The 27,096-nt window shown below is 56.7% G+C and overlaps 1 protein-coding gene and 1 non-coding gene across 5 annotated transcripts; both read right to left on the bottom strand.

The window, feature by feature from the left end:
• Positions 1-627: 627 nt before the first annotated feature.
• THEG (theg spermatid protein) lies at positions 628-12,916 on the bottom strand. Of its 4 annotated transcripts, XM_027049340.2 has the most exons (8): positions 12,480-12,916; positions 11,388-11,507; positions 11,027-11,098; positions 10,540-10,601; positions 9,548-9,617; positions 7,959-8,076; positions 4,634-4,793; positions 628-1,188 (listed from the first exon to the last, which is right to left on the bottom strand). In XM_027049340.2, exons 1-8 carry the CDS (start codon positions 12,899-12,901, stop codon positions 950-952), a joined length of 1,263 nt encoding a protein of 420 aa, XP_026905141.2. In that variant the 5' UTR covers positions 12,902-12,916; the 3' UTR covers positions 628-949. The 4 variants fall into 4 exon arrangements, with proteins under 4 accessions (XP_026905141.2, XP_053076252.1, XP_026905142.2 ...); XM_053220277.1 differs by lacking the exon at positions 7,959-8,076; XM_027049341.2 differs by lacking the exon at positions 11,027-11,098.
• A 748-nt stretch (positions 12,917-13,664) lies between these two features.
• Positions 13,665-13,854, bottom strand: LOC113596421 (U2 spliceosomal RNA). Its single transcript, XR_003417153.1, has one exon. It is a non-coding gene; the product is annotated as a U2 spliceosomal RNA (small nuclear RNA).
• Positions 13,855-27,096: the final 13,242 nt, after the last annotated feature.

Genomic DNA, 27,096 nt, shown 5'->3' with positions numbered 1-27,096 from the left:
GCCTAAGGGGGTCATCACCGCACACTGTCAGGACCCAGCAAATAGCCCAGAAGTAGCCTGACCAGAACCAGCAAAATATGAGCCTTTGTTTAGAGTTTCAGAAAGAGAAAAGATATCTCTCCGGCTGTGGTCCCCTGAATAACAGCTCTCAAAGATGCCAATGTCATTGTCCCGGGACCTGGGGTTTGTCACCTCAAAGGGGGACCTTGTCAAGACCCCTGAGGCAAGAGTGACCCTGGGTTCCCAGGGGGCCCAGCGTCCTCACGAGATCCTCACAAGAGGGAGGCAGAGAGCCGGGCAGACCCCATGCTGCTGGCCGTGAGGATGAGGAGGGGCCGCGGGCCCAGGATGCGGCGTCTCTGGCAGCCGGAAAAGGGGGACACAGGGCTCCCTGGGGCCCCGGGGGAACCGGCCCTGCCCACGCTTGGGTGTTAGGACTTCTGAGGCCAGAGCCGTCAGAACCAGTGTGTGTGGTGAATTGTTAGAGCAGCGCCCCCACCCTGGAGGCTCGGATAGGGGCTGTGAGTCTTGCCCAACTTCTGAGAGCCTCAGTGTCCACTTCTGTAAAATGTGCACAAGTACAGCCCCCCTTCACTGGGTCACTGGAAAGATCAGTAAGTCATGCAATAGGCATCAGCTGGTTTTATTATAGGGTCACCGAGTTTGAGGTGAATGGGGACACCCAGGAGACTCAGAGGGAACGAGGGAGGGAAGTGGGCACCTGAGAAGCGCAGAGGGCAGGACAGCGCGATCTGGAAGATAACAGGGCCATACAAATCCCAGGCTGAATGTAAGCATGAACATTATCATTTTCCTCCTTGTCCTCGATTTGGCCACCAGCCTGCCCTCCCGCCTTCGGGCCAAAACACTCAGAGCCGACGACACACAAGGTTAGGGTGCAGTTGGGTGTTTACTGGGAATGGGATCTCAGAGGCCAGGCCTGGGTCGCTCACACTCTTTTGGTGATGCTCTTGGGGATGGCCAGCTCGTACAAGCGGGGGGATGCCTGAGCCACCAGAGACGCGGGGGAAATGTGGTAGGGGTCATAGCCCTCGTTGAGGTCTTTGCGCACTTTGGGCTTGGCCAGGGAGATGATCCGGGGACTGGCCACTGCCTTCTTGGTGACGTCCAGCACCTCCCAGCGTGGATCTCGGTCAGGAACACACTGGTCCGACTGGGCCTTGGGCACTGGAGAGGGCAGGAGAGAGGGACCGAGTCAGGCACTGAGACTTCAGACATGTGGAGGTCAGAGCTCCCAAGTTCAAAACGGATACACACGACATGGCCCATCCGCCTGCTGGACCACCACTCAGCCAGAGCGGAGCGAGGCGCCCACCCCCGCCACCCTGAGGACAGACCCTGGACACACGACACTCAGGGAGGGAACCAGACACGAGAGGCCACACGGGGTGTGAGTCCACATGTGTGAAACATCCAGAACAGGCTCATCCACTGACGGGAAGGGGGCTCGTGGGGGCCGGGGGCTGGGGAGGGGGTGTAACCTCTCATAGGGACGGGGTTTCTCTTTAGGGAGATGAAAATTCTAAAATTGATTGTGGTAATTGATGCACAACCCTGTGAATGTACTAAAAACTTTTCAAATGTAAGCTTTATTTTATTTTTTACTGAGGTATGTTGAACTGTACGCTTCAAAAGGGTGAATTGAAAAGAGAAAAAATATTTCAAGTGGCCACAGGTCCCAGACAGGGGCACACAGGGGAGCCAGCCAAAGGAGGGAGGCTAGCGGCCGAGGGTGAGGGGGGTGCCTGGCCGGCCCCTTCACCTCCTCCCCTCCCTGCTCTGATGCCTCAGCCTCTGAAGCAGACGGGTGTGAGAGGCATCTCCTCTCCCTGGCTGGTGCTGCACGCCTGGTGGGGGGATGGAGGGCAGCTCCCCAGGACAGGGCCCCCTGGGGACTCGGCACCAGCCTCCTGGCTGAGACTGCCCTGATCCTCTGGGCTCCTGCCGGGCCCTCTCAAGAAACGCAGATTTCTGCACTGGGTAACGTGGCTCCCACCAGCCACGTGTGAGTACAGAATGCCTGATTTGGGCTGCAGCTTTATTTGATTCAATTTTTTTTTAATTTTTTTTCAACGTTTATTTATTTTTGGGACAGAGAGAGACAGAGCATGAACGGGGGAGGGGCAGAGAGAGAGGGAGACACAGAATCGGAAACAGGCTCCAGGCTCTGAGCCGTCAGCCCAGAGCCTGACGCGGGGCTCGAACTCACCGACCGCGAGATCGTGACCTGGCTGAAGTCGGACGCTCAACCGACTGCGCCACCCAGGCGCCCCTTTATTTGATTCAATTTTAATGAAATCAATCAACTAATTTAGATCAACCGATAGGTTGATTTCAATTTCATCCAAGTAGCCACACACGGCCAGCGGCTGCGGTTGAGGACTCACGGCTCTCACGCGCAGAGGCCTGTGGCTCAGCCAGGCTCCTCCTTCTCACCCCCGGCGGCCCCCGCGGAAACCCCTCCTGCTGGTCTGCCCCTCCTCACCTCCTCCCCACCACCCCTTCCTGCAGCACGTGGGCTGTCTGGGGACTAGAAGAGAAGTGGTCACCGGTGGCCACTGTCTTAGCCTTCGGTCTGTGCGAGCTTCAGGACCCTGGGGTTGCCTCCTTTCCACACCCGCTTGGCCCAGAGCCTCCGTGCGAATGGAAACGGGCCGTCCGCCCTCTCGGCGGAGCAACCCCAGCTCAGTGGGGTCCCTCCCACCAGGCAGGCACAAGTCCACGGGGGGGGGGGGGGGGCCTGGCGGGGCAAGGTCACCAGGGTTGGACACAGATGTGCCGGGCAGGTGACCCAAGAAGCGGCCTGTCCAAAGGGAAGGGGCCGAGCAGAAGGGCCTCAGCGCCCCTCAGGGCTAAGAGGACCGTGCCCAGACCCAGGCTTCTTTGAACTCCTCTGAGAATCTAGGAGCACGACCACCATCGTGACATCTAGACTTTCCGACTCTGCCCGGGACAACTTAACAGTGGTGACAGAGTGTGTTTCCATACAATACACAATGGACACACGGAGAAGCAAAGCAGCCATGGACTGTGCCCACACCTGTCTAGCTTCACGTGCACTGTCTCTCCCCTTCAAGTGCTGGTCACAGCCATCAGTGGACGTGAGTCTGCAGTGTGAAAAACACAGCCTTATACCCTCCTTGCAAACACACAACACACACATGTATGTTTATATCCCAGATGCGGGTGTGTGACAGGGACAGAAAGACAATGTGGCCTAACACAGTGGTACGTGTTCTCACGTGTACGTTCACTTAACTGGTCTTTTCATGAATATTAAGAGAATGGATAAATGGATGGGCAAACAAAAGAACCCATAAGCACAGTTAAAAGAAGAGAGACCAGGAAAAGGTTATGTTGCCATGTGCTCAACAAAGGGTTGGTGATTATCTTATATAAAGAGCTGCTCTAAATCAATAACAAAAAAAAAGGGAACTAGAAAACCAGGAAAATGATAGAACAGAGTGAACCAAAGTGGCCAATCGGGCTCTCTGGTGACTAAGTGCCTCTGACACTGTTGGCCTGGCACATAACAGATGCAGAAATATACTGGAAGGTCTGTTAGAAGGTGACGGGTGCTGAACAAGTGGTCCCCAGAGGTGGGCTGGCTTGTGGACTGAGACAGGGCAGTGAGGGCCCTCACCAAGGGGGCAGAGAGGAGCCAAGCCCTGTGGGAGGCAGAGGGGCATCTGGGGAGCGCTTGCCAGGCTGTAGGAAGGGCCACTGGGGAGGCGCAAGCAGAATGCAGTCAGGTGGAGGAAGCCAGGGCACAGATCGCAAGGTCCCATGGGCCACACCGAGAGAGGCAGGTCCCCTGAGTGGGTCATGAGCAGAGAAGGACAGAATCTGAAACAGGCAGGGGTGGCGCCCAGGATCAGGGCAGTCCTGGTCTGGTCCAGGGACGCATGGTGGGCCCACAAGGGTTGTGGGGGTGGAGGCAGCTAGGGGCCTCCATAGCTCAGAAGGCAGAGCCCACAGGAGTCCTCCCTGCCTTGGACGTGGACGGTGTCATAGAAACGCCGGGCAGGGAGAGCATCTGGAAAGGTGCACGCAGGCAAGCACATACATGTGGCCACACAACTTTGCGGATCTGTGTGTGCACACCCAGAAACACACCAAACTGGATTATCTTTGGTGTGGGTCCAGTTCTCTACCGCTCCTGTGTGGTTGGGGGGCCGGGTACCTCATGTGTTTTAGAGGAAAGGGGAAGAATCAGGTAGGTGCCACCTTAAAGCTTCCCTTGGACCTCAGCCTGGCTCTTGGGTTGGCGTCTGGCCTTGCACCCCACCTTGCTCTCCTGCACCCACTTGCCCTTGCCAGGAGACCCAGTCAGGCCACAAGCCCTCTCAGTTCTGCTCCTGGGGAGTGGTCCCCTCTGCCAGCCCCCAGGGGAGCCTGTATGGGCCACACTGTGAATGGTCTACAGGTGTCTGGACAACTGGTGTGCAGTCTGGGGAGAAGATGAAGCAAAGGGGGAAGGGCAAATCTAGAAGAAGCAGGCCTGTAGCCCAGGTCTACTGACTGACCCCCCCACCCCCACCCCATGGCCTGTGGCCAGTGGGGAAGGACACAAGAGCCTGACAAGGAGGCAAGCCCCAGCGGAACTACTTACTGGCCAAGTGAAGGAGGCGATTGTAGTCCGACACGTGCGGCTTGGGTTTTGGCATGGGGTCCCACTCTTCCAACAGGGTGGCTGGGGCCCTGGGCTTTGCCAGCTGTAGGATCCTTGTGCTGGGGATTGCCATCTGGGCTGCCTTGGATACTTGGGACACCTGGAAACAATTACAAGGGAAGAGTAAAACAGCCCATGATTCCTCATAGGCCCCTGGATCAGAAAGACCCCTTTAGTGTTCTAAAAAAAAAAAAGAAAGAAAGAAAGAAAGAAAGAAAGAAAGAAAGAAAGAAAGAAAGAAAGAAAGAAAGAAAGAAAAAGATTGGGAAGTTCAGCAAAGGATTAGTAGCTATCATATATAAAGAGTTCCTCTAAATCAATAACCCAAAAATCACTATGGGTTTTTATGATTTATATGACTGGGCTAATCATGTAGGAGAGTAAACCTAAATGGTGAATAATCATCTCCTTGACCAGGGAAATATAAATTAAAACCACAAAATATTACTTTATGCAAGCAGACTCAGAAAAAATTAAAAAGTCTAAAAAACTATCATGCCCTGGCAAGAATATGGGAGGAGAGAAATCCTCATGCATGGCTGGTAGGACAGTAAATTAGTACAAACACTTTGGAGAGCGTTTGTCCTTCTCAGGTTGAACATGTGCGCTGTTGAAGACCACCATATAGAGAAGCCCTACACCGAAGCACAAGGGAATGAGTGGTATTCACCGTAGCTTGAATATCATGGCAAACAGTTGGAAGCAGCCAGGTTGTCTACCAGTAGGGGACTGGGTAAATCGATTATTCTATACTCGTATGGTAGGGTGCAATCCAGCATATTAAGTAGTGTTTCTATATGAATCACATGCAGTGTTCTAGAAAACAAATATTGAGAGGAAAGCAAGAAAGTTAAGATGCTGTGTATGTATATGGCTACGATTATAGTTTATGGGTCTATAATAATAAAGTTTACAATTATGGATATGAGGCAGAGCTAGAAAGAGTGGGGATGATGGAGGGGGAAACCCTGGCAGACATTTCACTGAGAAACTTGACCCACTTCCTCCATAGACAACTTCTTAGTGTTTTCCAGAGAATCCAGACACAATCACAATTGTCGGCTTGGCTACTGTGCATCAGCCTACACAAACGCAGTGCCTAGACTGAGCTCTGTCATCTCAAGGCTAATCGTTGTCTGCCCCCACCCCCAAAAAAGTGCATACAAGACACGCTCTTCCCAGGCTGCGCTCTCTTTAGTATGTGTCCTGCTCCGCCCCCCCTCTTTCCTTACCACTAGCCCACCAGCTGGCTCCTGCACATGTGCAAACAGTCTGCCCGCAAATGAATCGAAGGGTGGGAAAAATAACATTCTGAATGTGTCTGGCTGTGACAAAAGGGGAAGATGAGCTGGCCACTCCCGCCACCTCTGGAGAGGGAGGAGGAAGCAAGGGTAGTTGTTGGGATGTTTTACTCCTTATAGAGGAGGCGTAGGTCTGAAATAAACCTGTCGACGTGTTGGAGTAGGTCCAGGAATGCTTGTGATCGGTGGCGCTGTGTTTTAATGTCTCGTGTCATACGAAAGCTCTCTGCACAGTACAGTTTTAGCAGGAACCTGCTTGGAAGCAGGGTTGGCTGAAATGACCTCCAGGGGTCAGTCCGAAATTTGAGTCCCTTTCCTCTTAAAATTGTCTTCCTTGAAAATCACAGATGCTACTCCTATCAAAGACATCTTGGTGTTTACAATGTTATGTCCCATTCAACCCTCTATTGCCTCCCTCCTCCCCACTCCCTCCTCTCCCTGCCTCCTTTCTTCCCCCACAACTGACATAGCCCAGACCTGACTGCTGAGGTAGACACGGGCCCAATGGCAGTCCTGCCTGGAGAGGTGGGCAGGCAGGTAAACTTTCACCTACCCATGCCTTCAGCGAACACTGATTACCACTCTGTGCCCCGCACAGGGTAAGACAGGCTCAGGAATGCTGCCACCGTAAGCAAGAAAGGTGCAGTCTCTGTCCTCAGGCTGCTCACAGTCTGGTGGAAGGATCAAGGGTCCATCCAGAGACTATGCTAGGGGCTGGGAAGCAGGCTGAAGGTGGGGTTCCCACCAGACTGGTCGGAAACGGGAGGGTTGGAGGAGGAGAGTTCATTGAGTTCATTGAGTACACAGGGGCCACACGTAGACGGCAGAGGTGTTCCAAGTAGCGGGACCCGAGTGGGTACAGGCCCAGAGGGTTGTTGAGGGACCCTGCAATGGAGCCCGGCAAGGCAGGAGCATGAGGGAGGGAGGTCAGGGAGCACCAAGCCTTGTTGAGCCTTCACTCCTCGGCCCGGGGATGTGGACTCTCCCAGGGACCGGACCGTGCCAGGGTCAGGTGCACAGAAGGGAGGAGGTGTCAGGGCAGGAGCCCAGAAAACAGCAGATGCGTCCCTGGGTAAGAGGTGGGTGGGACCGGTCGAGAGGACAGTGCCCTCCTTCGGATCCTGGTTCAACCAAATTGACCATAAAAGGCCTTTTTGGGGACCACTGAAAAAGTGAACACGGACTGAGTATTCTGATATTAAAGTATTACTGTTAAACTTTTTAGTGTGATCATTGTTACTATGGTTGTCAGTTAGAAGTACATCCTGGAGTGCTTACAACGGTATGACGTCTGGATTTACTTTTAAATATTTTTGAAGGGCGGGGGTCCGTCCAGAAAATAACCACGTGAAAAAATCCATCAACACGTTCTTTGACGCACGTTAAAACCACAGTGAGATACCAGCTCCAAGGCAGCTTTATTGGTGCCAGCCCCAACCGGGAGACAGCTCAGACCTCTTCAGTGGGCGAGGGAATAAAGTTGTGGCCATCCGTGGGACGAAACAGGACTCGGCAACTAAGAAGGCATGAACTGCTGGCAGGCGCGAGGATCTCGGAGACGTTAGCTGAGCCGCGAGGGCGGCCACGAGTCTGCGGCTCATTCCCGGCCCCGGGGAGAAGGGGAGGCGGGGGAACGGGGGTCACGCGTCCGGCCTGAGCGGGCAGCCGACCAGTGTTTGGTTCGGAACGGACTGAACGGTTCCAGGCCCTCTGAGATGCCCGCGTGTGAGCCGAAGGCCTGGGCCCCACCTTGAGCCCACGTGGGCAGGGAAGGTGTCCCCGCGCAGGCTTCAAGCAAAACGAAGCTCTGTCCTGAGCAGACACCTGTGAATCCTGCGTGTTCACCTGCGCGGTGACACGCAGGCCGCTCTGGAGTCTGTGTGTCCCTTCTGCCGCGGACCTCCGGCCCCCGGCCCCCGGCCCCCGGTTGAGGGGGAGGCTCCAGAGGATAGCAAGGCACCTACCTCAGACATGTTTATGCTCCAAATGTTATTCCGGACCCTCGGGGTGGCCAGTTCCCTCAGGCGACTCGAAGCTTGGTATGCCAGAGTAGGGCGAGGAACGGGCCAGACGGAGGTGCTCCTAAGGGACATCCACATTTGAGACAGCAGCCCGACCAGGGGCATGTCCGTGTGCTTCTGTCACCTCTTCTCAGCCCATCTCTGACTTGGGGAATAAGGGACAGCCCCCGGGGGCCGCGGAGGGTTTTGAAAACACCTCCAGGAAGGGATTCCTTAAACAATCCCCAAAAGAAGGCCCCTAAGTGTTCTCAAGGATGGAGCTACCCTCTCCCGAGGTCGTCCCAGCTCTGTGTGCAGTGGCCGCCTCCCCATTCAGCACTCCCATGTCCCCGTCTGTGGTGACAGCATCTCCCGGGGCCTCTTGCGCACACACCTGTCATCGGGGCTGGGGTCAGGATAGAAGGGATAGAAGGGCGTGTCCTGTTCTTGCCACAGGAAGCTGGGGAAAGTGCACTTGTACTGAGCTTGAGGGGCTCGCATCTCCTTAACTCAGACGTCAGCTCTGCCTGTGTCCCCGAAATAAAGCCATGTTTCATCTTTTCTCATCTCTGAGGTTGGAATGCAGCTGATAAATGCTGTCAGCCAAACGTCAGAAGCTCCACGGGTGCCCCTGCCCGCATGTGCTCTGCATAGTTGTTGGCACAGATAATGGCCTCCGCCGAGTTACATGCATCCCTCCACGTGCAGATATCAAGTCTAATCGCACTTTACATTATCTTCAGATTACACGGTGAGTCAGCATTAAAGTGAAAAGTTACTGTCACAAAGACAGGCATAAAGATAGTGTGTGGGGGACGTCTGGGGGGCTCAGTCGGTTAAGCGTCCGGCTTCGGCTCAGGTCATGATCTCATGGTTCATGAGTTTGAGCCCCGCGTCGGGTTCTGTGCCGACAGCTCAGAGCCTGGAGCCTGCTTCAGATTCTGTGTCTTCCTCTCCCTGCTCCTCTCTCTCTCTCTCTCTCTCTCTCTCTCTCTCTCTCTCTCTCAAAAATAAATAAATGTTAAAAAAAATACAGTGTGTGGAACTTGTCAACATCTGAGTCAAAAAGTGATTCAAAACATTCAGACGCATTTCAGCTAATTTATTTCCATTATTATTTTCCCTTTTGTGTGCATAAAAGTAGGCAATTAAAATCTGTATCTAAATAACTCTAAAGATCACTTTTAACAACATTAAAGTTCTGAGTGATAAGAAGGAATTGTGTTAAAAGTTGTACATAAAATAATGTCTTAGGATTCCTAGCTTTTGGGGGCCAAAAAAATCCATAATGGTGATAAGTAACATTTATTGAGCACTTGCTAGGTCTGACACTGTACTAAGTACCTTTTGTGGATGCTCCCCACCTCCACCCATCCCACAGGTGCATAGCTGTGCCTCAGGGGTCGAGAACCTGCCCATGGGCCTCCAGCTGGGGATAGCCCAGCCCTGTTTGAAGTCAGGTCATCTACTCCTAGGACCTGGACTCTCCCCATACTACAGCTTGTCGAGGAAAAGGGGAGGTTTTCTGCCCCACTCTGCCTTCCTTCCCTTACCTGTTGTTGTTGAAATACTCCGAGTAGAACCTTTTAGGTCGAGCTAGCTCCTCCACTCGGCGCGTCACCACTATGCAAAATAGGAGAAACAGCCCCAACTTGAAAACCTGCCCACCCTCAGGGGTTTCCTTCTTGCTGAATCCAGCGTTTCACTGGCTACGGCAAATGGCACAATGTACAGCACTGAGCGCCTAGAGAGCTGAGCACCAGTTACCTTGCAGAGGAGTGACTTTTGCTGCCCCCATCCTGGGGACAATGGTCTCAGGGGCCTGAAGCCCCTTACTCAGGACACACAGGATGGGAGCCACGGGGCTGGCATGGGAGCTCAGACCCATCATCAGTTCCTCAACAGAACTCAGTGTGGCTCCAACAACCCACTGGCTGGGAAAGTGGATTTTGGTCTGCAGTTAGTACAAGCGTAGGGTTTACAGGGGCTTCGTGTTCACTGCGAGAAAGATTCTAAACCCCCAAGAGAGAACTTGCCTTATTACTTCTCTCCAGGAAGAGCTTTCTTGAAATATTTTATTTGAAGGAATCCATTTCTCTCAAAAACTATAGAGACCATTGCAGAAGGGAAGGCAAAGAGTCTTTTAATAAATTTAGTATTAATCCCCATTTTGGCTGTAGTGCAAATTTGGATTCCCCCTAGAGAGTCTGCCCCACACCCCCCTCACCCCAGGACCAGCCTCCTGAGGCTCTGGCTCCTCAGGGGACTGAGGCCAGAGATGACACACCGGGGGGAAGGGGGATGGCCGATGAGGGAGGAGCAGCAGGGAGTTCTGTCCTGAGGTTAGGGCTAGGGAAGCCCCAAGATCTCCTCAGTTGGAACGAGGCATGGGTTGGAGTGGAATGGGGGTGACCCAGGAGACCAGGGGCAGCACGTGAGACAGGGTGGCCAAGCACCAGAGCTGGGACAAGGGCTACCTCTGGCCAACCCCTGAGCTAGGTGACCCCTGATGGAGAAGTGGGGGTGGTGGGTGGGCTCAGCCTACCTGGCACCGTGACAGTGAGGGTGGTGTCTTCAAGAAACCTCTCTGTCCAGTACACAGAAGGCCTGGAATACACCGAGGCGTGGCTCAGAGCGAAGGAAGCCAGGGCACAGGACACAGACAATGGGGCACAGGCAGGGTGGTTGGAGGAGGAAGGAAGTTGGAGGAGGACAAGTTGAGAGGCTGTGGAAAGGGGCAGGTCAGAGAGGCTCGTGGGAAATGTGGTTTATTTTGAGCAGGGCTGGTGTTCAGAGAAAGGGGAGGTGGGAAAAGAAAAAGGCGCAGCTAAGGGCGGAGCCCAGGGGCCCTATCACAGCAGCAGACCCACTCCTCAGCTGGGTGGGCTGGCGTCCAGAGCACCAGGGTGGTTGGGAACGGCCCTTGGGGTGAGGAAGCCCCCCATCGGAGGGCCCTTTCCCCCAGTTCTTGCCCCTGGAGAGGAGGGCAGATCCCCCCGTGTCAGGAGATGGAGAGGCTCCCTGAGACTCACCAGTAGACACAGAACTGCAAGTTCCTCTTGCACGGGGACACCCAGGCATAGCCCTTACAGCAGCACCCCATCCTGTGATGAGACGGCCCAAGCCCCTGCCTCTGCTCTGCGGCTCCATTGGCCCAAAGGCCTCACTGTCCTCAGGCAGTTCCCAGAGGCCACCCCAGTCCCGCCTCTGGAACCCTGACTTCTCACCTCCCTCTGCACCTGCCCCCAGGTCATCACGTGAGTGGCAGAGAGCAGTCGGGACGGGCAGCCCAGGGGCTGAACACGCGGGCCGTGGCGGGGGGACTGCCAGGAGCTGCCCTCCTCCTCATGGACCCCCACCCCTGCCTCCAGTGAGGCTTCCCACAGGCCTCACCTGTGTCTTAGGACTTGCCAGTTGGTCTTGGGCTTTGCCAGCTCAAAGACCCGCTTCCTCCTCCTCCGCACCCCTCTGGCTGAGGCAGCACTGGGGAGCCTCTGGGTGATGGACAGCCGGCTTGGGGAGAGGGGCGTGGTGAGCGGGTCGGGGGCTGTGCCCAGTGAGGCTCCTGGCCTGTCTGGGGGCGGGTCTGGCATCGCAGACACCTGGGTGAAGTCCTAGCTCCCCCAGGCAGGTGTGCAACCCCGGCCAGGTCACCGCCTCTGTGAAACGGCAGGAGACCTGCTCCCGGCTCCCTAAATCTCGTGAGCATGCATTAAGTGCCTACTGTGTGCCAGAGCCCTGGAAACCCAGGGAGCGAGAGGAATAGGATGTTGGGGGCTCAGACACCCGCCTGTCCCCTCGCCGGGTGCTGCCCCTGGCCTGAAGCCCCACCAGGGCCCCTCCCACCGGCCTGCGCCTTTTTTCCCCACGGCAGGTGTCCCCGGCCACCGCCCGCCACACCACAGGTCTGGGTGTGTGTTTATCACACAAGCTCCATGGGGGGCGTGGGGGCTGTGCAGGGTTCCAGAGGGGCCACGGGGAGCGCACATGGAGTCCACCAGTGCTGGCCCACGGGCGCTCCCGCTGGAACCGGCTGAGGCTGGCCAGGGCCGGTGGAGGGCGGGCGGGAGGCCCACAGCGCAGAGCCCCCCACGTGCGAGGGAGCACCCGCTTCTTTCCAGGACACACAACTTGCCAGAAACCAGCCCCCGCAGGTTCGCAGGCCACCAGTTACCACTGTACCCGAACTGGCGGGGACTTGGAATGGTTTCTTTCAGCTTCTGAGCTGTGCCGGGAGACCCTCCCACATGCTTTCCTCTCTGACGGAGTCTCCACCCCTGACTCCTCAACTCGGGGAAGGTCTCCAACCCCAGCCCACCCTCCGCCTGGACAGGGCTGTGTTCGCTGGCTCCTGCCTCAGAGGCCAGTGAGCGGCTGTCCCCCAGTCCTCCCGCCCACAGCGGGGGCACCTGGGGCCTCGCTGGGGCTGCTGCCCTCCCCCCGCTGCCCCTGCCCCTGCCACAAGCCCCACTCCGTGGTGCCCACCTCATCTCAGGTATGCCCTCCGCGTCTTTCTCCAGAACCCTCTCCAGCGGCTCGAGGGCCTCCTCGGGGGCCCGGGGGCCAGGTGGTTCTCCCCCAGTCACCTCCTCTGGGAGGGTCTCCGCTTCTCGGTCTTCAAAACTCAGCTCCTCGTCATCCAGGCACGTGGTGTCCTTGGTCCCTGGACTCCTGAACACTGTGCCCTGCACGCCGAGGGCATCATCGTCCTGTCCCCAGTCGGGCCCGCCTTCGGCCTCCGAGCCGTGGTGGCTGTGGGACAGACTTCGCCGGCGGTCCCCCATGTACTGGGTCCTCCCCAGTCCTGCAGCCTTGCTCCCCAACACCCAAGTGTGTCTGTGGTCGCGGTCACCGGGCAACAGGAGAATGGCCCGCCCGCATTCGCATTCTCGGGGTCCACATTCCATTCCCAACAGGTCTGCCCCTCCCCATGGGGGCTCTCCCACCAGGTCCTGCCAGGGGGCTGCTTAGCCCCTCTCTCTGTCTTTTCCTGGCTGAACCAGGAGTAGGACCTGACCCCATCCCACATTTCTTCTTAGTAAGAGGCCCCAGTTGTGCTCAGTTCAAGGGGCCAATGCTGGCGGCTGTACCTTCCCAGGACTGGCTTAGGAACGAGACCCGAGGGGGAATCTGCAGGGGGCTTCGAGGAATGGTTTCCTCTCTCTTGAAAGGACACATAGGGGGTGCCTGGGTGCCTCAGTCGGTTGAGCGGCCGGCTTTATTTAGCTTAGGTCATGATCTTGCAGTTTGTGGGTTCGAGCCCTGGGTCGGGCTCTGTGCAGACAGCTTGGAGCCTGGAGTCAGCTTCGGATCCTGTGTCTCCCTCTCTCTCTGCCCCTCCCCCGCTCATGCTCTCTCTCTCTCTCTCTCTCTCTCTCTCTCTCTCAAAAATAAATAAACATTAAAAAAATTGTTTAAGTAATAAAATTTATTTCCCTTCTTTTTTGGGGGGGGAGGCATATGACACAGAGAAAAGACAGAGGTACGAGGGCGTGGCAGGGGGGGCTTTCCTGTGGTGGATGGAGTGTGGTGAGGCTGATCCTGACGGTGCGGGCACACAGGCCTGTGGGCCCAGGACGGGAGACACGTGCGGTCCCACGTGGAGGGTAGTCCCTAGGCGCTCACGCCAGGAATGCTATGCCCCTGCACAAGACCTCCCACGCTGCCGTCTGCCCCCCCATCCGCCCGAAGTTCTGCAATCCCAGGTCGATGTGCGGAGTGGACAGAGCAAGTTCCTGTTCTATATCTCCGGCTCCAAAACTCCATTTAATATGTTGTCCTCCGATAGAGGACGTGTCACATGTTAAACTGATAAGAACAGATGCTACAATTGATCTTAGCCAAAAGGCTGAGAAGCGATAAAAATCCTTGTTAAGTCCACTTTTCTTCTAGAGACAGCTCATTAAACCTGCTTCACGTGAATTCAAGTCCATATTGGGAAGGCCAGGCATCCCTTCGAGCTCACGGGGGGACCAGGATCTCCAGAGCCAGACGCACACACGAGGTCAAGGAGAGGGCGCTGAAGAGGCCAGAGCTCCACCGGCCCTGAGGGAAGGGCTGGACAGTCCACTTCTGCTGCCCAAATATGCGGAAAAGCAGGAAAGTTCACAGCCAAAGGGCTGAAGGCAGGGTGGTAATCTCTGGATATGCGGATGTTTCCAATGGAGAACAGGCCGCAGCCTGCCAGGGAGGGTCCGTTCCCTGCCCCTTGTGGCGGTAGGCCTGGGGTCCCCACTTCCCATGGCTGTCAGCCGAGGGCAGTCCCGGCTCCCAAGAGGCACCGCAGCGCTGGCCCAGGGCCCTCCTTCCATTTCTAGCCAGCAGCGAGGCCTGCCCCTCACGTGTCTGGAGTCAGCCGAGAAAGGGCCTCAGTTCCTAAGGACCCACGTGACCACATGAGGCCCCTCCTGGGTAACCCAGCGCAGGGTCTGCAGCCTTAACCACATCGTACAGTCCCTTTGGCTACACAGGACACTGTGTTCCCGGCACCTTTGAGGGTACTATGCTTCCTACCACACCCAGCTCACTCCACACACAAAAATCCACTCGAAATGATTTCAGGGTTCAAAAGGCAATCGGTAAGAAAAAGCATAAACCAAGTGTAAAATAGGAAGCAGACAGGTGGAGACATTTCACAGGAGACACGAAGACATGACACGCGGTGTCACAAATAGGGCAATGAAGGGAAAACTGGTGAGGTCACAGTTCACATCCATCCAGCCGGCAAAACCGAAGACTGGCGGTAAGACGTGGGAGAGAACGACCTCTTTTACACACAGGGGCGCGGCCCAACTGTGGAGAACAATTTGGCATGAAGTCATAAAGGTGCATCTGGCGACACCCAGCTGGACACTGGCAGAGCTGACCGCGGGGGCCCGGCAGCACCACTCACAATGGGGAGAAGCAGAGGGCAGCCCAGGAGCCGGCTCACAGGGGAAGCGGAGGAGGGCCCGGCAGCGTGAGCACGAGCAGCACCCGGAGAGCACGGACGTGGCTCAGGAGAAGCAGGCGGAACGGAAGGAGCGGCCTGCAGGCACCCGTGTGCCCACAAGGAGACCTGAGGGCGGTGCTGGTCGTGGGGGGCAGGTGGCTGAGTCCTTCCCTCCCTGTTCTGGGGTTCTGAGTCCAGCTCACGGGTGCTCGTTATGTGAGGCAGGAGCAAGCGCCCCAGCGGGCAGCCGAACAAGAAGTGAGACGTAAGACAGGGTCACACCGGACTAGTAGCGATGGCATCTCAGGAGGGACACAGGACCCTTACTTACTCGGATTCCGAACACAGGCCAGGGCGGGGGGGGGGGGGGGGGGACGAGGAGGGAGGAAAGAAACGAAGGAGCGGTGGCATGACCGGTACTGTTCCCTAAACTCCCTCCACCTGGTTTTAAGTGACTTCAAACTAAGCCTGCAGAGAGAAGACACAGCTACTCACCCCGCCGTGCCTGCGGGGCGCAATGCAGGCCAGAGCCCGGGACCCTGCCTGGACCCCGTGGTGGCGGGAGGGAAGTGGGGGATGGCGTGGGGAGGGGGGGAGGCGCAGGTGCGCGGCGGCCCTTCGCAGGGAGACGCGGCAGTGACGCGGCGTGGCCACCAGAGGTCGCCCCTCTCAAGGGCATGTCGGGCTCCCCGGGAGCCGGGCCGACCGGGCGCCCTCACCGCCTCGAGGCCCCGCCCCACTCCTCATCTCTTATTCCCCGCCCCCACTTTCCTCCGGGAAGAAACGTGCTCAGGGAGACAAAGTCACCGCCCAAGTCTGCGCTGGTCTCGCACACGCGGCGGCTGCCTCCGGTGGTGCCCCCAGCTAGGACCACACTTGCAAAATGCAGTGGTGATGGGGGATGCCCTAAGACTACAGATGAAGCGGGTAGCTTCCTCGGGCTAAAGTAGTCTCCCTGAAGACCAGCCACAACTATGCTCTTCCCTCACACAGCAACCTTCTGTGGCTCCCACCTTCCACAGAATATTTCCTAAAGCAGGGACACAGACTGGTATCTTCAAGGTGCCTGTAAGTGAGATAAAGGCCCAGAGTTCAGTACCATCAAATATGGTGGTGATAAATCACTCCCCTTTTTGCTGAATTACAATGCTTCTGGGTACCTCTAGAGGAAAATCTCAGCTTGCAGCTAACCAAAGTTTGACTTGCTCAGTTTTATTAACCCTTTTTAACCAAAAGAGAGCAGGCCCATGTCTGGGGGCAGGGAGGGAGACCCAAAAAAGCTGGAATTTAAGAACCTTCTTTTGTTTGTACTGCTGTTTGTTTACACACCTTGTTTCTGGTTTCGTTCTGTGATTGTTTCAAAATAACTGCCTAGAAAAGTTCCAAGCGTGTACTGAGAACCACCATGGACTTTCCACCCGGTTTCACCAACTGTTAACATGTCGACACACTGCTTTATCATTCCCTGAACATTTGAAGACAGTTGCAAGCATCACACCCCGTCACCCCCCCCGCCAAGACTTGAAGACTCGGCACGTATTTCTAAGAACGAGGATGTTCTCTTGCATAACCACAGCAGGTTATCAAAATCCGGGTGAACATAGCATTGATACAACCCCTTAGTTCATCAAGAATTCTTCCCCAAATTTCAGAGACAGTCCCCATAATGTCCTTTCCCACTGTTTCTTCCCCTCCAGAGTCAGTCCAAGCGAGGCATCACACCTATGAGCCTCTTCGGTACCCTGTCCTCTGACAACCCTTCACTCTCTTTCATGACCTAAACAGTTTTGAAGGTTTGGGCCAGTTATGTCACACTGTCTGGGTTTCTCTAATATGTTCTCATGATCGGTGAAGGGATGTGCATTTTGGCAAGAATCCCTCAGCGGGTGCTGTCCGAAGGCGAGCGGAGCCAACAACACATCCCATCGCTGCGGACGCGAACCTCCCTCCTTTGACTCAGGTGGTCTGTCCAGGTTTCTCCACAATACAGTGCCATGTTCTCCCCCTTGAAGTTAATAAGCATCTTTTGAGAAATACTTGAAGACTATTCAAATACTGTTTCCTCTCATCAAACTTTCAGCCACGACTTTTACAGCTTCTTTCTTTTTATGGAAAGTTGTGCTGGTTTCCCATTTACAGACACGGTACACTCTTTTTCGTACAAATTTACTCAGGAAATGGGTCAATGTGGTGACCTAAAGAAATACATCAGGCTACAAGAGTACGCGTGGGTCGACCAAAATCATGACAGCGACTCGAGTGATAGGGACGCAAAAGCTGTGTGTTGTCCTCCAGGCGACACTCCAGGCCCCTCCCCCAAAATCCCTCCTGCTCAGTGGGAACATGTGTCCCCAGACTATGGGCTTCCCAGTGGCCGTTCCCAACACAGGCTTTGGGGATGTAGGGATGGCCGGAGCACAAGCTGTATAGGGCGGAGTGACGTGTTTCTGCTGGGGCCCCCCTCCCCCACAAAACCCGGCACCTGGGGGCATCTAGAGTCTCCTGCGGCTGCTCTAACAAATTGCCCCAAAGGCAGTGGTTTCAAACAACACACATTTATTCTCTTACAGTTCTGGGGTCAGAAGTCAACTCGGTCTCACTGCGCTAAAGTCAGGGTGTGGGAAGGGCTGGTTCCCTCGGAAGGCTCCAGGGGAGCATCTGTTCCCACAGATCCGAGAAGCCACACAGGGGATGGGGTGACAATTTAAAGAGGAGCCACATCAAGGAGCCACTACTGCCACCACTGTTAGGGGCTGCAGCAGAAGCCACATGATGGAAGCTGGGACCTCGGTGGGCCTGTCCAGAGAGCTGGAGCCACAGCGGGGACACCACCTAAAGCCAGAAGAAAGGGAGAGGGACAGACACCCGGCTTCTCCCTCTAGGGTTCCCCCAGATCTCCCACTGGTGGAAGAGACAGGGCAGGGGTTCTCCGAGGTGTCGAGTTTTTTCTACAGCGCGGAGCAGGCGGGGGGCGGGCCGAGTGCAGAGGGGCCAGTGACCTGCTCTCCAGGTCGCTTGCCCTGCTCTGTTCAAGGAAGCAGCAGTGACACTGAAATGCTAAATCCTTTGGTGTGTGGTAGGATCGTATTTTGTTACAGTAACTGGGGGCGCCTGGGTGGCTCAGTCCGTTGAGCGTCTCTGACTCTTGGTCCCAGCTCAGGTCTTGATCTCAGGGTCGTGAGTTCAGGCCTCGTGCTGGGCAGCACGTTGGGCATGGAGCCCGCTTAAAATCCTATCATTATTATTAAACTAGTCATGTTTCCCAAAACTTTGTGATGGAGGGAAATCATTTATACAGAGGCCCCGAGGCCTCACCCGCCCTCTGCTCGTGCCCTTTGTCGGGTGACTCTGAAGTTCTTCCTCTGATGGCTGACTTTGGCAAACAGAAGGTGGAAGACGTGGGTGGCTGTGCCTGTTCCTACCCTCGCCGTCTCCGCTTGCCATTGAAAACGTGCCTGGGCAAGCCTGCTGGAGGATGAGGACATGTGGGACACAGCGGGGTCAGCGCGGCCAGCCGACCCCAACACGCTAAGCGCCCACTGCTGAGCGCCACCCCCGAGGTGTCACCACTGACCTCACGCTGGTTTCCTAGCAAAAGCCGAGGGATGTGATGCCTTCCTCCCTCCGGGCGGTCGGACCATGAAGTGTCCATCCATCCATCATGGAAGGATGTTCCGGGGGGACTAATACGGCCTCCTGACGCCTCCCACGACCCCCACCTCTGAACCCTCTGAACCCTGCCTACCACCACCCCGGCCAAAGCTTCCTTACCCCACCCTCACCTAAGACTAAATTAAGACCTCCCCAAATGGGAGGGGTAAGTGATCGGGCAGTGAGTCCGCACTGGGGGTCCTGGGGTCCATGAGCCCTACCCACCTACCCCCCACCGAGGTGGTGCCTGCAGGATCGGAGATTGGGGTCGGCTGGGATTTGCTGGTCTGAAGGGCCCTGGAGGAGGCGGCCTAGGGCCTCCCAGCCTGTTGCACGTTTTACAAGACAGGGTTTCCCCAGCATTCCTGGCCCTGGCCCCACCTACCTGGTGCCAGGAGCGCCCCAGATGTGACCCCAGACAGGGCCCCGTGGCCCCTGGGGCAGGACAGCCCCCATGTCAGGACTGACACGTGGGTGAGGCCTGCTGCAGGGAGTCTGACCAGCAGGGTGAAGTTCATGCTGTCTGCTCTCATCTGAAATAGAAAAGCATCCTTCACTCATGTTTAAGAAGCTTTGACCCTGAGGAAGACGCTTGTCGTGGCTTTGACATCTCTGACCCCAGTGAAGACAGCCTGTCTGTCGTCACAGATGAAACATAGCTTCATGGCTGCGACAAAGACCCAGCAGGTCTAGGCTTATTGAAATGGAGGGATCTTTTCTCTCTCACAAGTCGGGGTCTGTGCATTGCAGCTCAAGAAAGAGGGGGAGGGGAGGCTGTGCCCCCTGTCCTGGGTCCTGCACTTTACTTTCGGGGCTGGATAGCATCTGTCCTAATACAGAGCTTGGCGGATTTCACAGCAGACCCCCAAACCCTCCACCCCCTGTCCCTCGTCCACGGGAATAACCACTGTCCTGCCTTCTGTCCTCATACATGACTTTTCTTTATCAATGGGATCCTTCGGTATTCGTGTTCATTTGCGTCTGGCCTATGAGGCTCAGAATGGTGCCCGTGAGACGCCCTGTGTTCACACAGCCGGGCCGGGTCCCACCGAGTGAACACACCTGGGTCGTTTGCCCGACCCACAGATGGTAGGACCTGGGGCGGGGGGGGGGGGGGGGGGGGGAGGGGGGTCCAGGCCCAGAAAAGACGCTGCCACTCTTGTTCATATCCCATTGGCTGGAACTTAGTCACATGGCTACGCTCGGTTGCAAGGGAGTCTGGGAAAGGTAGTCTCTCTCTCTCTCTCTCTCGCACACGCACGCACACGCACGCGCACGCGCACGCACAGCTAGAGCTTCTATTTCAAGGGCATTTAAGGGGTGGCTGCGGTTCTCTTCTGTGGATGCCTTCAGCAGCCAACAACAGAAGATCCTGCCTCAAAGGGGCTTAAGCAGTGAGGCAACGTATTGTCTCCCCCCAAAACGGCTCCCGACCCTTCCCAGCAAGCCTCCCTACTCAGAATCTCCTGGACTTCTCTCCGCTTTGCTGCTCTGTGATCCTCTGGGTTCTGCTACTTTTTGCATGGTTTTCTTCCTCGGTGGGCACTAGTATGGCTGCAGCTGCTCCGGACATCTCATCATGAGGCTGCCATAGCCAAAGGCACACGGTCAGCAAGGAAACCTTCTGCGGTCAGCTGAACAACAGCCCCAAAGATGCGCTCCAAATCCCCGGCACCTGTGAACACATTATGCTGTGGACAAGGGGGATCACAGTTGCAGATGGAATCAGGGCTGTGATCGGCTGACCTTGAGGTGGGGAGATCATCCCGGATTATCTTCGTGGGCTCAATGTAATCGTAAGGGTCTTGATAAGTGAAAGCAGGAGGTGAAAGAGAGAGAGCTCCAGAGCTGGCAGCATGAGGAATCAGCCCACATGGCTGAAGGGGTATAAGCAGAGGACGGCAGCGGCTTCCAGAAGCTGCCCCCCTCCAAGACCTCTCCCCCATCTCATTGGCCAGGAGGGGGTTACACGCCCATGCATAAACCAATCCCCAGCAACGAAGTGGACCACCAGTGAAGATTTGTGCCAGCACCACATAGAACGGGCTTCCCCGAGTCACACCATGGGGAGGGGCAACCAAACATTAGGCTCTGTCCGCAAGGAAGGAGACTGACAGGTGACTGGCGACCAGCTGTGGGACCAGGAGCGTGAAAGGCTGGAATGAGAGGAGGCAGCACGGTGTGCAGGCAGCAGCAACGCAGACTTGCAAGGCAGGGGCAGCTCTGAGGCAGGTGCCCTACACGGGGTGGTCACCACAGAAGACACGACACGCGCTGCCTTGCCCAGCAATGTCTTGGCTAATATCTAAACCCTGTGCCTCAGGAATTTGGGCTCTGCTTGTACCGGCTTGAATTGTGTCTCCCCAGAAAGACACGTTCAAGTCCCAAAACCCCCTCCACACCAGCGATCTGAGAAGACCAGGAGGAACTTCACTCTGTGTGGTCCCCAAGGCTCCATTAACCCTGGACCCAGGGCAAGGGCCATCTCCAAGAGTAGCAGGGGATGCTCTCCTGCCCCCTCTGGGCCCTCCTCCCCCAGGCTGCCCCCCAGGAGGCACAGCCCAGGCTCCTCTGAGCTGTTGCCTGCTGACCCGGCTGCCAGAATCTGTTGCCATGGCAACCTGCTCATTACCAAGTCCCCCCAGTGGGACATCATTGGAGCAGCTGGTGACATTTGAATACGGACAGTGTGCTAGATATGAGTACTGTATTGATGTGAAAGTTCCCGATTGTGATAACCGTGGTGGGTTATAAAAGAGAATCCTGGTTTTTAGAAAATATACGGTGATGTGTTATGGGTGAAGGGGCATTACACTTCCAGTCTTAAATGATTCAGAAAAGTGCATTTAAATATAACTATATGCATACAGATAATAGATAGATATAGACACAGAACACAACAAAGCAGACAGGACTAAATGCAACCAATTGGTGAGTCTGTGCAGAGTCTATGAGAGTTTCTGGTATTAACCTTGAAAGTTTCTGCAAATTTGAAATTAGAGCAAAATTAAAAGTTGAGAAAAACAATACCCAAAGTGCAGAGCGCTGGACCCCATCAAGAGACTTGGCTGTACAGGCCCAGAGTCTGAATTAACCAGCAGCTGAGGACAAGAAAGCTGTTGTGGGTTGGACTGTGTGGCCCCCAAACATGTTCACGTCCCAACTCCCAGAACCTGTGAATGAGACCTTATTCGAAAACGGAGTTGGGAAATGAACTTGAAACAAGACAAGGTCATACTGAAGTAGAGTGGCCCTAAGTCCAGTGACTGGTGTCCTTATAAGAAGAGGGAATAAGGACACAGACAGAGGAGGAGGCCAAGGAGGATAGAGGCGGAGACGGGAGGAACGTGTATGCAAGCCAAGGACCCCGAAGGCTGCAGGTACGAGTGTGCAAGGGCGGGCATGCGATGGGACACGCGGACCAGGCCGGCACCCACACACCTGCTGTGTGTGCCCCCAAAATCCTGGGTCTATTTACCTATCAGCCTGCCCTTATTATTGTGCGATTAAGTAACTGGAGGCGGCCGACCACGCAGTAAAAAGGTCCTTCCCAGTCAGCTGGAGAGAGTCTGCGTGTGAGGGGAAAGGGGGTCTGCTGCTGCCTCTGAAGGTGGGAGGAGGCCTGGCCCTGCACCCCCTCTGGCTGACTCCTCAGAAAAACACAGCATCTTGGAGTCTTGATGGCCATTCCGTGGCTCATTCGCTCCGCAAACATTTGTGGGGCACCTACTGTGAGCCAAGCACTGGTCTAGGCCTCGAAATTCAGCAAGGAGGCAGTCCTGGCCGACCCAGAGTGCTAAAAGAAAATGAAGAGTAGGGGGAAAGGGAGTGGGAGGGGCATTTTGGATGGACGGCCAGGGAGGGCCTTTCCTCTGTGAGAGTCCTGTGGAGATCTGGAGAAAGAGCACACCAGGCAGGCAGAGGGCACAGCACGTGCAAAAGTCCTGGCACCGGACCATACCCGCCTTGTCGGGGGTGCAACCGGGAGGCAGGCCCGTGTTGGCTGGAACAGAATGAGTGGGGGCGGGGGGGGGGGGCGGGCAGGTAGTGCAGGGGCAGGGGAGGGAGCAGGTCGTGGGAGGGGGGAGGCAGGGCCACCGGACGCCCAGGGAAAGGTGGGAAAGGTGCTTTCTCATTGACTCTGACACTTCAGCTTGTGGGGCTGGTTGCTAATTGCTAACCTGAAGACTCACAGCTGCAAACAGAAGAATTCTATCCCCAAGGCTGCACTTTATTGCCCTGGAAGGCGTTAACTACTTTTGCTTCACCTTGAACTCGGAATTTGTAAAATTTGAGTCTCCTTTGAAGCAGCTTTGCACTCAGATAAATCTATGACGTACGTTAGGTGGTCACTGCATATTTGGATGAAGTTTATGTTGTGAACGTTTTGCAAGTTTGACTTTGCCACTGCCCCACCCCCAGAGCTAAAAGCTAGTTTAGCACTTTATTTTACACATGGGGAAACTGAGGGCAGGGCAGAGGGTTTTGCCCAGGGTCCTCTGGGCAGTTCAGGGAGCCAGGCTGCCATCCACGATGCGAGTGGCCTCCCTGACTTCAAGGAACAAAGAAGGGGCTCTGTGGCTTGGTTGGGGGAGCTAAAGTAAGGATGGGGATCAAAGGGGTAGCCTTATCCAGGGGCTCAGGGATTGAGTCCTCCCTCCGGGGAGGTAAAGGTAAGCGCCAGGCAGGGGCTGGCAGGGAGTGGGGAGGGGTGGGGGAGGGGAAATGAGTGGTCACCATGGCAACATGAGCTCCCAGGGAGGGCGAGGGGCTGGCGTGGCGGTGCGGGAGGAAGCCCAGCTGGAAAGACTAGATGACACCAACTCCAAATCTAGGCAACCCCAGAACCCCCTCACGCTTGGTGACTCTCTGGAAGGGAATCACAGAACTCACTGAACACGCGGGCAAAGCCCATGCGGGGCGAACAGGGCCAAGGGAGAAGCGTGGGGGGCGGGGCGCGGTTCAGCAGGAACAGCCAGGCTGGCCTCCTGCCACATCCCCGCCAGACCCAGCAGGTGGCCCCCTGTGGCTGAACTCCACCTCCAGGTCCACGGATTTGGGGACCCAAGGCCCCACTTTAAACCACAGGCATGGGCTGTGTCCCGGAGCCCTCCGGGCAAGCTCAAGTTCCCCGCCAGGCAGCGGCCCTAGCAGCGCCCGCTTTGGGTGCACACCTGTGCCAGATCAGACCTTCCCCCAGCCACCAACAGCATGGGGTAGGACGCAGAGTGCGAGGAGGAGGCTGAACCACAGAGAAGGGACTGACTTGTCCTGATTCAAACTCAGGCCAGAGGCCCAGGCAGGGCCTGGAAGGCAGGGGGTGGCGTCTCCCTGAGAAGGAGGCTGTGAGGGTGTGGGAAGGCAGCCTGGCTGAGGCTGAAGGCTTGGGGTCTGCACCCAGCGCTGGCGGAATCGCCTTCCTCCACCTGCCAGCTGGGCCTACCGCCCTGTGCCTCAGTTTCCCCCTGTGTGAGTCGGGTCAGCAGAGTCTAAGGGTTCAGCAGTCCATCCCTGTCACCCACTGCGGGCTTAACGACGGGCCCTGCGCAGTCTGCATGTCCACGCAACCCTGGAGGGCGAAACATCTCCAACATACAGGTGGGGCGCGGCCCCAGCAGGCCCTCCGCAGAGGCTGGCTTGACAGGGGTCGGCAAACGCAGTCCGCTCCTCCCCGAGGTTCCTGTTTATTGAAGTCGTTTTTCTCCGTGGTAGCCGCTCCGTCGCCGCCACCGCCGCTGCGGAGAGAAGCGGGCGAGCGGGGAGAGGCGGGGAACAGCTTAATTGAATCCCACACCGGAGAGGGGGTGCCGGCAGCTGGAGGGAAGAGCAGGGGCGGGGGAGCGAGGTCAGGCCCCGGCGGCCAAGGGGGAGCCCGACCACAGTGGGTCTGGCGGTAGCCTACAATTATCACCCTAATGTGATTATATTAATTATCATCGCAAAACTGTGCCTGCTTCTGCAGAACGCGCCTGTGCGTCGAGCTCTGCCCACAAAGGCGCCTGGGCCTCATCGCAGCCCAAGCGTCGGAGACCCAGACATGCCCCGGGACTCGCTGGAGGCCGCGCCATGGAAAAATCTGGGGCTTGAATTCCAGCGTGGAGCGCTGCCCTTAAGCTCCTCCCTGAGCTTAGGGTTCGGATCTCCAGGCCCAGAAAAGTACAGCACACGCAGAGAACAGGTTCACAGACAGTGGGGGCCTGGGCACAGGGTGGGTCTCCAAGGCCAGGATATGGGGCCATGAGGAGCCATGGAAGGTTTGGGAGGAGGGGTAGCAGGTGAAGGCAGAGGGCAGACTGGGGTGGGATGCAGACCCATGGTGGGCCCCATCCCCAGGCCCCTTCCCTCCACCTTTGGAAGGTCCCTGCTGCCCCAGTGCCCTTCCCTGTCTCAGATTCTGCCCCTTCTGCAAAGCCCTCCTTGGTTAGTGCCACCTTCCCCAACGCAGTGGGATGTGCAGCTCCCAGGCCTTCCGGGGCTGCCTGCCTAGGTCAGGGCTGTTTCTACTTCACCAGACTGAAGACTTGGCCTATCAGTGTTCTTTGACTACAAATGGAAAAACAACAAACAAACAAACAAATATTATCAAGCTGGCTTACACAGAGAAGGAACTTTACTGGCCCTCTGAACTGCAATGGTGTGCAGTCATGGACTTCAGGCACAGTCAGATCCAGGTGCCCACAAGGTCACCAGGCATCTGACTCCTCATCTCTGGGCTCTGTTGTCAATGGTACCGGCTCGGGTCAGACAGGGACACCATTTTGTGATTTGCCCACTGCTAGTGGTGGCCCTGGATGTCCATGGCTCTCCTGGGTGTAGGGGCACTCAGTGTAGCAGCCAGGCTGGAGGGACAAAAGACTCATGCCTCCCCCCCACCCTGCGGGTTGCACCCAGGGCTGAGCGCTGGGCACAAACAACAGGCCATCCCTATCAACTTGCTATCACAGGCGGTGCGTGACACAACCAGGGTTATGAAGGGGGATCTGACCTCACCGGGGGGCCAGCCACCCTGAGAAGGAGAAGGCGGCTTGATACCTAAACGCAGAGTGAGAGCACATGGCGAGGGTGTTCCCAGCGAGGAGCCAGCACGGGGACAGGAGGCAGGGGCCTTATTGAGCTGCTGGTCCCATCTGGGCACGTCCTCTTGAGTGTCGTGAGGCATGGGGCAGCCACAGCACATGCACACTCCATGGTGACACGTGCACACGGTGCGTGCACAGAGAAGCACACACACAGCCCGTGCAGGTGCGAGGGCAGCAGGTGCACACGTTCGAACACACGCGCGCTCCTGCACTTACCCCTGCGCTGTGTCCTGTGCACGCAGCAGGCATGTGGCCACACAAACACGCCCACAGAGTGAACATGTGCACAGACGCCCATGCGCACACGCACAGCACACACCTGCGCACGCACACACACACACAGCACACAGGCTGCCGGCAACGAGTGGCTAGTGGGGAAGAGGCAAGAAGGAGCCCGGTTGCCCTGGCAACGCATCCTGGGACCAACCGTGCCGGACCAGGCCTCATTAGCGCGGCTCATCTGGCGGGCTGTCAGCAGGTGGAAGGCTGCTCAGGACCCCAGCTCCACACAAAGGCTCCTGGTGGTTTCGTGGTGGGCCTGACAGTCCAGGCCCCGTGAGGGTGAGAGGAGAGAAAGGAGCCAGGCCTGGGTTCAGACCAGGAGACAGGGCCCTGAACTGGGACACAGGGCACTCACAGTCTGCTCAAGAATCCCAGAGGAAACCAGCTCTGGTGTTGGGGTGGGGGGGGGGTGTCCTAGTGGACCCCAGCTCTGAGCCAGCAGTCGGGGGTGGGGGTGGGGGGATCCAATCCAGCCCTTGGCCACGCCCCAGTCCCCAGTCCTACTGCACATGGGTTCAAGGCCAGCTCCTTCCCGGGCTCCCTGCGCTCTCGTTTCTCTGCCAGAGGAAGAGACCAGCAGACAACTGCAGGCACCCAGGGCACAGGAGCTGCACACAGTAGGGCCACACCCGGATCCTCGCCTCTGGTCTGCGACATGCAGCTTCCCGGCTGGGATGTGGTGGCCTTGTTCCCAGCATACCCCGGGAGCTCAGCTAACGCCCCCTTCAGGCAGAAAGACTGAACACTCAGATGTGTTTGCTGTCCCCACAGCCCACCGGGTCTGGTGGGGCCGCTCAGTCCCACCAGTTCTACAAGGACACTGGCTGTGCCAGGTGGGGGTGGGCAGGCCCCACACAGGCTTTGTGGAGGAAGGCGTGGCAGGGAAGCACCCCCAGGGCTCAGCCGTGCCCCCTCGACTGCCGGCAGTGACTCTGTCCCAGAACTGGTGTTGAGGAGGAAGCACACCCTTGTTGAGCAGGTCACTGGAAATGCAGCTGACCTGCTTCTATTCTCTGGACCGGTCCCCCCGCCCCCACATCAGACGGAGCGAGTCTGGAGTAAACGGAGCCCACGTCAGCCGAGCTCCCACACTCCCCGAGACTGACCTGCTCTCCTCCTCATGATGCCCCACCTCCGACCCCCGGCATTCTGTGACAGG

This window comes from Acinonyx jubatus, chromosome A2 (assembly GCF_027475565.1).
Source record: "Acinonyx jubatus isolate Ajub_Pintada_27869175 chromosome A2, VMU_Ajub_asm_v1.0, whole genome shotgun sequence".
NCBI lineage: Eukaryota > Metazoa > Chordata > Mammalia > Carnivora > Felidae > Acinonyx > Acinonyx jubatus.
Note: the sequence above shows the minus strand (reverse complement) of the source record. Positions and strands in the feature narration are given on the sequence as shown.

What these genes read in the sequence shown, in the direction of transcription:
- THEG (XM_027049340.2), bottom strand. Translation starts at nt 12,901, where the DNA reads ATGGAATGTGGACCCCGAGAATGCGAATGCGGGCGGGCCATTCTCCTG. An exon ending in GAGTATTTCAACAACAACAG is followed by an intron (nt 8,077 to 9,547) that starts GTAAGGGAAGGA and finishes GATGTCCCTTAG; the next exon opens with GAGCACCTCCGTCTGGCCCG. An exon ending in TCGCCTCCTTCACTTGGCCA is followed by an intron (nt 1,189 to 4,633) that starts GTAAGTAGTTCC and finishes TGCCCTCTCCAG; the next exon opens with TGCCCAAGGCCCAGTCGGAC.